The 12,111-nt window shown below is 38.6% G+C and overlaps 1 protein-coding gene across 1 annotated transcript in view; it reads right to left on the bottom strand.

The window, feature by feature from the left end:
* The window catches only part of pemt (phosphatidylethanolamine N-methyltransferase), an 81,696-nt gene that overhangs the window by 40,426 nt on the left and 29,159 nt on the right, over window positions 1–12,111 (bottom strand). The window contains exon 3 of the mRNA XM_005721859.1: window positions 5,781–5,896. Coding sequence (XP_005721916.1) covers window positions 5,781–5,896 — 116 coding nt within the window. The remainder of the gene's footprint in view (window positions 1–5,780; window positions 5,897–12,111) is intronic.

Consider the following 12,111-nt stretch of genomic DNA (forward strand, 5'->3'; position numbering starts at 1 on the left):
CAACCGCTCCAGGGTCTTCATCAGGTGGGATGTCAGAGCCACCGGCCTATAGCTGTTGAGCACAGTGATTCTGCTGAAAACTAATAAAAATGTGTACTACTATATTGAGTATGATCATTATTTCTGAGGCCTCAAAACAGCTGATCATGCTGGAACTCACAGTGCCCTGGGAGGAGCGGATCGAGGAGGCCAATGAAAGGAAACGTGCAAAGTACCAGGAACTAGTGCAGGAGTGCAGGGGAAGGGGCTGAAAGACTTTCTATGAGCCCATAGAAGTGGGTTGTAGGGGCTTTGCAGGACGATCACTCTGCAGAGTCCTAGGACGGCTGGGTGTGGCTGGGGCAGCCAAGAAGAGGGCCATCAAGGCTGTGAGCCTGGGTGAGGGTGTATGATGTTGTGAGACCCGAAACACCTGATGACCACAGGATACATCACTGAAGATGCGTACCAGTGCATCCAGGAGATGTGTCTTGTATAGTACTTTGAGTTCATCACTCTTCAGGGCATGCTGAGAGACAATATGAATACAAATGTTTTTTGGTAAGATAAAGTTTTTATATGAACAGCAGCAGAACTAGCAAATGTAAGCTTTTAGTTGAGAAATGAGGCTGTAGCATTGGTAGAAAAAGCAAGCAGGGCACTGATGTCTTCAACTCTAAAAATAGAAACGGTGCATTCAAGGTGAACAAATGGATGCATGGTTAGAACACATACCACAAAGATTAAAATGTCCTGTTTCAACTACCAGGCAGCTAGACCTTTTCTACAGGTCATGCCATCGTGCTCTCACTCAAGGAAAGATTATTTTGTCATAAACAATGAATAGTATATTATCTGACTTAGTGGGCTTGAATTGACCAGAACAATGCCCACGTGCCAAATACGTGGGTAATGAGTCACTTTGATTGATAAACAAAAAAAACCCCAAACCCAACATTCATTAATGTTCATGTCTGCTCACTAACAGCTTTACTCTGTCTTTGTTACTTTGTTACTATGGTAATTAGCGCTAAATCAAGTTTTTCACTGGGTGAATACGTCATTCAACCTCATCTATTTTACTTGTGGTGTTTTGCTATTCTACACATTTCTGCAGCAATTTTGTTAAATTAAAGTCCCACTGATTTCCCTTACAAAGTTCATTTTGGAGCACCGGCGTGACACTGTTGTAGTTTCATCATCGGTCAAATAATAAACTCTTCTACAAAACAGATGGTTTTTAATGATTTTTAAAATGATTTTACTGGTTTAACTGCCATTATATAAATACCAGAATAGGTCTTTATTTTTGTGTTTAACAATATTAAAGAGTCCTGACTAGAAAAAGAAAAAGAAAAAACAGAACAGCAAAAAACCCCAGATGTAACAAACAACACCTTTATTTAACTGAGGACCTTAATACTACATTCACACTACGAAAGTAATGGTTAGAGACTTTGCTATGGCCAAAATTAATGAAACTGTGCAGTTAACTTGGACTCCACTGTTGTTGCGACTGAAGTGGTTGGTTTGAAGATGGGAACATGGTCAGTGATCACTCAAAGTCAAACCACCTTTAGTGGATCATCAGTTTGTTAAGAAATTCCACCAAGTTGGCAATTACATGCAATCTGTTTATGATAATACAGCGATTAACTGTGACAAATCCACAAAGTCTGTTACTGTCTGCATGCATAGACATTCATAATTTAACAGAAGCACATATTAACTACTTACACTCAGAGTCCGGCCAGAAGCTTAAAGATTTTTAATCAGAAATTCATCTACATCTAGTGATATAGACACAAAATGAGATTGGTGCTTGGGAACCTTTGCCACCTGGTTGTACTTTGGTTATACTCCAATATATAAGCAAAGGTTGACTCAAGTCCCATATTGCAGAGAGACACATCACAGACCTACAGACTGACTTGGACTGATTGCAATGTGTTCATAATCCGTCTGGGTTTATAGATTAGACAGTAATTAAATGCAAACCTTTGCCAATCTGTCTGAGAATGAGAGTGTCTAACGGAGACGGTTAATGTGAGGGAGATTACGACTGTTTGGAGACAGGTTGCCTCCAAGAAGGCTACCTGTGCAATCGCCATGCAATTGAAAGTGGTCCAGTTGGTTGGCACAGCTATTTGTAATAAGTAGAGCAGCTAAACTTGTTTGCCTCATTTTTATAATCAGGTTACACTGATTAAAAGTTAAAGACTTTTATGCTGGTAGCTGCAACCATGCAGTTTCAATAAAAAGTGCAATAATTTGTATGGGGCTATGCAAGTTGACTCCCTAACTGTTATATCCCCCAGATCTGCTGCATGTTGTCTAGAGATTTGTAATTCCCAAATCCAACCTAGCATAAGACTCTAAAAGGTTTTTGTTGAAACTGCAGAAAACATTATGCAATAGACTGTATATACCCAATTATTAGAAATGTGACCTTCAAGGAAGGTTTATTTCAATAATCAAGAAAATCGTGCTTCAGAATTTGCAAGCAAGTACAAAAAGAGGATAAATAATTTGTCAGCAAAAAATACTAAATAAAAAAAACATTTTCCACTTTCCAAGGATTCAGTGTTTCACTTAGTCATTACCTTACAGGACAGACACTAAAAGCATTCCTGCTCAAATATATTTTGTTGACTTTCACATGTGCAGCGCTCATCAAAAGTGCTGCCTGCAAGCCCAACAACTGACTCACTTAAGTCCAACCAGCGACTTCATCGAATTAATTTTTGAATTGAACAAATTTGTTTTGATAAATAGTTCTGGTTCAGGATGCATATATAAACCTACCACTTCACCTTTATTTATTTTCAAATGTTTACAGCAGAGCCCTCTGTGTGCTGCCCTCTAAACGCGCACAAAAATCTATTTTTTTGAATATCTGTCAAACTGTTTCGGATCATCAAAGAAATTTGATATTATACAGAGATAACCTGAGTAAATACAAAATGCAGTTTTTAAATCATTTATTAAGGGAATGGAAAAGGTTGTCCAAACCTACCAACGTTCTATATGAAAAACCGATTGCCCTTCAACCTAATAACTGGTTGTGCCACCCTTGGCGAAAAAATTGCAATCAAGTGTTTGAGATAACTGGCACTTCAGCTACATTGGAGATTTTTGCAATCATGAACGGCCTGTTTAAAGTAATTCTAAAGAATCTTAATTGCATTTAAAAGTTCACACTTTGTGCTTCAGCTTCTGTGCAGAAACTACTGGACAGACTTTCACCAGGATTTTCTGGTGGAGAGCAGAATTCATAGTTCCATCAATTATGGCAGGTCGTCCCAAAACAGCAAAGCAGTTCCAGATCATCACACTACCAGTACTATGCTGGTGCCACAATTGTTGGTATGATGCTTTTTTTTTTTAAATGAAATGATGTGTTCATATTTATGATAAATGTAACGGAACTCAAACGTTCCAAAAAGTTCAACTTTGCTCTCGTCAGTCCATAGAATATTTTCCTAAAGGTTTTGGGGATCATCAAGATGTTTGGGGAGCTTTTTCGGCAAATGTGTACTCTTTTTGATCACCAGTGGTTTTCTCCTTGGACTCTCCCACGGATCCCACTTTTGCCCAGCCTCCGTCTTATTGGTGAATCATGAACTCTGACCTTAATGGAGGCAAGTGAGGTCTGGAGTTCTTTAGATGTTTTTCGGGGTTATTCTGAGACCTCCTGGATGAGTGATTGATGCGCTATTTGTGTAATGTTGGTAGGTCGGCCATTTCTGGGAAGGTGTTTGAAGGTTTCTCTGTTTGTCGATAATGGCAATCACTGTGATTCACTGGAGTCAGAAAATCTTAGTGATAGCTTTGTAACTCTGCACTGATAGATGTAAAAGACTTTGTTTCTTGGCTATGTCTTTATATCACAGTGTAATGTGTTACTTTTTTAGATCTATTAGCCCAATTCACTTTGTCAGACAGTTTCTATGCAAGCAATTTCTTGATTCATGTTTAGCAGTAATCAGGCACGGGTGTGACTAGTGAAACTGAACTTAGCTTTCCAAAGAATCGGGACAATCACCTTTAATTCATGATACATGAATGATGCATTTTGTACACAGGATCAGGTAGATTTGGATAGCTTGTTTCCATTACAATGTCAAGTTTATTCCTAACAAAGAAAATAGTTGATGAGTAATTATCCATTCAGATAACAGGTGGATGTTGGGGCGTGTAGGAGTTGAAGCAAGCAGCAGCAGTGACACATGGAGGGATATGAAACCTGCACCTTTACACAGCTACATGTACATGATGCAGTGAAGTTCAAGGTGTTTGACTGAAAAAGCTGACAGGCTTTGTTGTATCTAGGTTTGCTGCACGAATTTACACGAACCTCACGATAAAGATTTCTAAATAAATGCGCTCAAATAATTGCTTTGTCAGGGATACATTTGGTTTTAAATATAATTAACTAAATTTACAGACTGTGTGGGCTAAACCCAAGGGTCCTTTCTAATTGTACTATTAAGAAGTGAACATGCTAACATTTAACTTCATGGCCCGCAAACTTACGGTACTATCAGTGTATATAGTTGTGAAGAGAAAAGTATTCATAGGATTCTATATTTCTTCATTATGTGTTGCTTCAGTTAATTGCAGTTTGCAAGTGTTTATTTAAGCACAACCCTCTTAAAGTGGACATGAAACAGTACATGTATTAAGGCCAATTTACACCATGGAGCCCTATGCTGAAACTGTCACAGTTGTCTGTGAAGCAGGATCTAAGATATAAGTCTTTAAAGTTAGAGTCACTGGCTGGCTCGTCGGTTACTGCTAATAGACTTAAGTTATGTTAGCTAAGCAGTGACAGACCTGCTGACTCAGTGAAAAACAAGGACACTAAAACTAAAACACTGTTGGCTAGCTGCACTGAAATGAGAAAATGTACCCATTAGCCATAATGTTTGGGTTTGCTTTGTTTGGTTTTCATCAAACATGGATTTTCCCAAACATTTTCACTTTAACTCGTCTCTCCAAAGGACATCCAGAAGTCTTGCCTTTTTTCCTCTGACAAGACATGGAACCACAGCTTCCTATTCAGTATCCTTGTTTGCAGCCTTATATGACTACATCCAAGTTTATTAAAGCATTTAATCACCTAATTCACATTTTCAGTTCTTGTGAATGAATGAGTGAGTGAATAAATCGCTTTGTCCCACAGCTATATTTAGCTACTCAGAATGCATGGTGAGTTGATAAAAATTCTCTTCCTGAGCACAAGAGAAAACTGGCAAGACAATTTATCTCTTTGGACCAGCCTGTTCCCAAAATGTTTGTTGCCCAGCAACAGACATCACACAGATCCTTTGAGAGAGGGGAAAAAAGGCTTGTTGTTGCATTAACATACAGTCTGTGTGTGGCTTTGTTGAGAATCCTTTGTCATCATTTTGACCCACAGGGGGAGGTGTGGGTGTATGGACACCATATAGGAAGTGGTAAAGCGTGGGGTGATACTGCCACATACAGAACCGTGGGCACAGATAAAGAGCAAGGAGGAAGGAAAAAGGAGCTGTGGAGAAAGCAGAAAAAGAAGGCACAGAAGTGGGACGAAACAGAAGAAGAAACAGAAACAAAGAGTGTAAAAGGGGACAAATTCATACAGGCTTATATGTCCAATGATGTCCAAGTGACCACTGGACTGGTGAAGGCCTGCCATCCAATGTTATGAGAACCAAGGCTTTCTTTCAATCAAAGGTGACGTACAAATTTAAAATTGTTGGACTGGATGAGGGGGATAACAAACCATATTTTGTTATGGTTAAAAGTGTGTTCCTCACCTGTGGCTGCGGTAAATGTTTAGCAGTATAATGACGAAGCCCAAGCAGCAACAGGCCAGGTAGGGGCTACCAAAGAGCCCCGAGAGTCTTCGTGTACGATGCTCCCATCTCGCCACCTGACAACAGGAAGACAATGACAACGGTGTTTACCATAAATATCCAATTAAACTGCATTAAAAAACTGAAAGTTAATGATTGTTTGTCACACTATGTCAGTCTAAAAAACCCTCAAAGCTCAACTTTTTAAACTCAAGTTTGGCAGAGCTACAGCATTGCTATGTGGAGCAAGGACAACCTTACAGAAAGAAAATCATTTCTGCAGCACTCCACCAATCAGGCCTGTATGGTAGAGTGGCCAGAGAGAAGCTATTCCTCAATAAAAGACACATGACAGCCCATTTGGAGTTTACTAAAAGCCACCTGAAGGATTCATCTGTATTCATGAGTAGATCGAACAGGAGGTTCTGAAGCCACTGAAGCCAGTTTTTTGCAGTCCCAGGTCAGTGAGGGAATGGGTTACACCAGTTTTACCAAGCAAGCATACTTTATAGTCCATCTACAAGCAACATTCAACCAAGAAAATAAGCTCCATGCAAAATCCTGTTCATTATATGCCCGAAACATCTAGGTCATTATCACAACAGTTTTTTTTTGTTTGTTTGTTTTTTTACAGTATTATGTATGCAACAACAATACGTGCACATGAAAACATTGGCTTTACTGGCCATGAAAAATCAGAATGCTCTTGACAAAATACTGAAAATGGTCTCCTGGTCAATTTGCATATACTTTTGTGAAGTCTCAAAAGTGCTGCCTTTATCCGCATTTTAATGAAGTTTTCAAAAATGAATAAGATTTTCACTGGAAGTGTCAAGGATGGACAGGATAAGAATATCAGACGGACAGTTCAGGTTGAGCTGTTTGGAGACAAAGTTAGAGAGGTGAAGCTGAGACGGTCTGGACATGTAGAGAGGAAGAATAGTGGCTATACTAGACAAAGGATGCTGGAGATGGAGCCGTCAGGCAGGAGGAAAAGAAGGCCACAGAGAGGGTTCATTGATGTTGTGAAAGAGGACATGTAGACGGTTGGTGTGACATAAGAGGATGCAAGGGATGGACGAGACAGAGGCAGATACACTGCTGTGTCAATCGCTAAAGAGCAGCCAAAAGAAGGCAAAAGAAAAAGAATAAAACAGGATTCTTTGGCTACCACAGCAGTTTCTCGTATAGAGACAGAGAGATCTTGTTTGCTTTTGGTATCTGGCTTTGAGCCTTAAATAGCTAAATATCATGACTTTTGTCTACAGTTTTGAAATATTGTGCCCATGATAGAGACAGAAGAGTGCTGTTTGTTTGCATATGTTGTTCTGCCCTGAAGCGATTATTTGTTCAAGTTTATTTGTTCACCTCTGAAACAGCTGGTGCATTTCCACACAGCTGTATTCTCTTGCTGGCTATTGATAAGTGTTTATTTTTTTTAAGCTCTTTATATAGTACCGTGCATATCCAGCAGGGAGTGACGCCATAGAATCTTATCTAACTGGTCACAGTTGCATTTTCCAAAACACACTTCTCTCCCAAAAAAAGAGAATGGAAAATAGTCACATCCTGCCCATTTATGCAGCACAAAAGGCATTTAACCCATCTGTCCATACGGTGAACCTTTCAGTGGCATTAGCAACTCAAAGTGCTGTTTGTGAAATGACTGAAAAACTTAAAATTACCACCTGACAGTGGGCTAAGGAAATGCATAGATGACTGTAAAAAAAAAACAAAAAAACCCAAAAACAACAAAAATGAATCCCACAGGCACAAATGTTACCATGGCAACAGCTTTTCTATGTTCAGCAGCGGCAAGGTAGGAAAAAAGAGGAGGAATATAAATATAAAGGTGAGGTGAAACAAATGTTAAGAAGTGGTAAAGAGTCCTTTATGGAGTGCAGCAATCCCCAGGTATAAATTGCATTGTTAATGGGTTAGCGCTACCTGCTCAAGACCAATCAGAAGCAGCTGAGAAAGCATGCTTAAGCATGCTGAGAAAACTTGGCAGCTCTCTTTGCATTTTTAGAATAGATGAAAAGCTTAAATCAAGAATTAATCCCCTTCTCCTTTCTCTGAAGCTCATGTCGTCTGTTTTGTTTTTTAAATCCCAGCCTTCAGCAAGCCGTATGCTGACATTTCCTTTTCCTTTCTTTCGTTTTTCTTCTGCCTCCTAACAGAGTTCAACTGCTATGTAATTAAGGGCCAGCAGCTGATGTACTTTGACTAAGATGTATGGTTACATCCACATTGCAGTCTGCTCCACATGGACATTAGCACACAGCGAGCTGGAATGAAACTGAACAATCATAGCAACAGTGGGGGAATAAATAATGATTAGGTCTGCAGATAGCAGGTTTGTGTTGAAATGATGACACAATGCATTTTACAAACACATCAACATATTATTTTACCAATTCACAATGGTTCTTTTTGAGACTCAAAGTAAGTGGCACTGATCTAAAAACATAAAAAATAAAGACAGGATGTGTGCTCAATACAAAAATAAGAAAACATTATTTTATATGCTGGTGAGAGCGCCCCATCAGCTTCACAATTCCTTGTATCACATAATAAACTGACTCATTCTAGCACCTCAATTTTGGGATGAATAACCTATAAAAGAGGTCAACTTCTGCTTTACTGCCAGTGTCATATACTTGCTCAAATGTCATCCTGATTTGGTCACTGGAGAAAAAATTTCCTGACCAGTTGGCAAAAAACACCTACTTGCAAATTTTCTAGGGTCACTCATGGGCTGCATGAACATACAGCACTTATTTACACTATGCCCAGCTTTCTGTGCATTGTGCTTCCAGAGGGTCTCTTATTTGTTAGTTGTTGGCAACCCCACCTACACCACTACACCAGACTACAGCCCCTGCTAGACTGTGCTAAACTATCAATGGAAACACAAACAGAAAATGCTGCGCTATATGGACAGATCCTAAAAGATTCCAGCTAAATGTAGCTAACTAATAAAGCTTAACATGATGTTGCTCCAACTTTGGATGTTGAAAATGCATTTAACAATGTGTGTATGCCAAAAAAGTCGAATATACAGATATAAACGAGAAGTAATTACACCTGTTGATAAAATTGCTAATAACTATTTGGTCAATTAATAATAAATTAGCTTCTGTGCTAGCACTCATTCTCCTGAATCTAGTCTTTCAGCAAGTCATTCAGGCAGGTTTCCATGTACATCTAATGTTACGTAAGCATATCTGCCTCCCTACATGTGTCCATTATATCTCTATCATAGGTTTTTCCAGAGTTGACAGAAAATCATAGGAAAAAGTCATGACAACCTGGTAATGTCAAAAATAAGAGAGGAAACATTATGTAACCATTCAAGTGTCCCTGATAAAACTACAGTTTAAGCTCCAACTGAATATAAATAAAATGCATAAGTACAGAGATGGGTTCAAAAGAGGTAGAGAGTGTACTCACCTAAGAGAGGAGGACATTTTGTGACCAATGAAATTCTTAGTCATTGATATTAAGAGTTTTATTACTTTCTGCTAAATATACCAGATGACTCAGGCTAATCCATGTTATTATACTTTATACATTAATGTGAAAAAGAATGGATACCCTCTTTAAATATTGAGGTTTTATATACTAGGGCATCACTTTTTTAAAAAAATGATCAAAAGCTTATTCAATAGGAAAGATTAAATTCATGACAGTACAATTAGAAAAAGACTGAACAAGTATGGCTTGTTTGTCAGGAGGACAAAAAAAACTTCACAAACAATGTCTTTTGGACAGATAAGACCAAAGTGGTCATGACTGCCCATAATACACATAATACACAATACAGCATATCAGCACAAACACCTCAAACCAACTGTCAAGCACGTTGGTGGAGGTATAATAATTTGGACTTATTTTGCAGCCACAGTAACATGAACTCCTTTGTATACCTAAAAACACTGTGCAGTCCAATGTGAAGCCATCTGTCCAATAGGTAAAGCAACAATGATCCATGCACATTATCAAAGAAAGGTCTAAATAGCTCACAAAAAGAACGATGTGTTGCAAAACCCAAATCAGATGGTATAAACAAATGCCTGCGAACCTCAATGAACTGAAGCAACTTTATACAGAAGAGTGACCAGTGCTCTACATGGGCCTGATATCCACTTACGAGGACATTATACTGCTGCTGTTCTATCAAAACTTTAAACGAATATCCTCATATATGGCTCTTATTTTTCTTAAAAACAAAAATAAGGTAAGAAAAAAAAAATCTGGCAATTCTTTATTTTTACATTCATCGGGCCCCAATATGCCCAAATATCAAAGAGAAATTAAAAATGCATGTCGTGGAAGAGTTCGGGTCGAGGTTAAACCATCTTATAAAGACATGTTGGGTTTTTTGGGGTTGAGTTCTACTGTGTCTTTCCCTCTACATTGACCTAAAAAATCCAAAGTAAACTTTAACAAGGAAAAAGTAACTACTGGCACAAGGACGATAAAACACTATAGATGAAATTGCACTGAATGCACTGCTGTTTGGATGTTACAATGCACCAACTACACATGCTCCCCAGGGAGCAGACTTCAAACAAGTAACAGCAGTAACTAATTGACCATGGTTTCTCTCGCTGTCCATGTCCATGCCAAAAGAGAATAATCATGACTTTCACTGGAAAAAAATTAAAATGACGACTTTGTATAAAGAAAAAAACAAAAAAAAACCCCACAAAAAACCCACAGTCTCATGGCAGTTTGTGCAAGTTTTCATTGATACGATTCACGTCGATGTACATAAAAATCTATCACTATAAAGGGCTAAAATTTCTACATTTGTGGCTTAGAGGGATTGACAGTAGAGCAAATCCTTTTGCTAGACACACGGATTATATACTTCATATGTATTATTTAAGTTTTAGTAATTTAATTTAATAAATATTAGGTCTTTATTTAAAATTATTTGGTTATTTTAGATTTAGGTTAGGACTATAAATTATTCTATCTACTGTAACTATCATGAAAAAAAAAAAGATTAGCTTAGCTAGTCTTAGTAATCTCAAACCCAACAAACATACCTCCATCATCCATATTAGCAGGCCATTTATGTTAGTACACTCTCTTCTGATCAGGCAGTGGGCCTCTAAGCCTCGTTCAGCCTGATTTGCAACCATTCACTGGGTGATGGCGTATGCTAAAAATATTCAGGTGTTCTGTATGCAGACTACTGATGTTGCTATCAAATCATCAATCAAGCGCTGAAACTAACAGCAGGCACAGATGAGGAGAGTACAGGCAGTGGCGCCACATTGGGAGAACTAGCAGCTCTTCAGCACAAATTCAATCAAGGCTTAGGTAACAGGCTACACCTGCATCCCCATCAGCCCACTTAAATCTGAGATACAGGCACTTGATTGGACTTCAAGTCAGGACAACAGATAGATGGAACCATGTCTAAGGAGCTGAAATGGGAAAACATAGTTAAAAGTAGCCCCAACTGAATATTACCTCAAGACACCCTCTGCAACATACTAGCAACAGAACTCCAAGCAGAATCTACGGCATGCATGGAGGTTATAATGACAGAATGTCACCTTGAACTTTAGCCTCATAAGAAGCTGAAAGTTATTTGCATTTGTGTGTCTGTGTGTGTTGTACACTGTATTAAAAGACATGTAATGGAGAACAACCTGCACACAGACTCAGCCAAGTACATTAATGCGTGGATGTGTGCCGTCCTGGAGTAATGAGGAGAAAGAGAACAAGAACATGGACAGGACACATGGATACACACAAACTGGTGAATTTTTGATTAATTGTCTGCCAGGACAGAACACATGGAGCAAACTAAACTTACACATACGGATAGATTTCTGGAGTCCTGTAAGATTGAGATAAGACTGAACATAGTTTGAATCACTTATAATGTTATTGTGTGTGATCATTTATTGCCCCCAGCAGATGAATAACAAAAAAAACAATGCAAACAAATGATGCCTTTTTGCAGGCTGCTAGCAACAAATTGATCAAAGATACACTTTAAAAACCCAGTCTCTGATTAGTGGTTAGATACAATGCTACTTTGGTTAAGTATGAACAGAGATGGGCAGTAACGCGTTACGCGTTACTTGAAAAAAGTAATCAGATTACAGTAACGACTAAAGTAAGGGATTACTATTGCAAAAACGGTAATTAGATTACCGTTACTTTCCCGTAGGAACGCTGCGTTACTAAAATCGTGAAATTTTTGCGAGAATGTCTCATGACAGTGACGTAAGCGAGTGCGACGTTCGTGACAACAGCTGTGTGCAGA

The sequence above is a fragment of the Pundamilia nyererei genome, unplaced genomic scaffold (genome assembly GCF_000239375.1).
Source record: "Pundamilia nyererei isolate P.nyererei 1_Seehausen unplaced genomic scaffold, PunNye1.0 scaffold00005, whole genome shotgun sequence".
Classification (NCBI taxonomy): Eukaryota; Metazoa; Chordata; class Actinopteri; order Cichliformes; family Cichlidae; genus Pundamilia; species Pundamilia nyererei.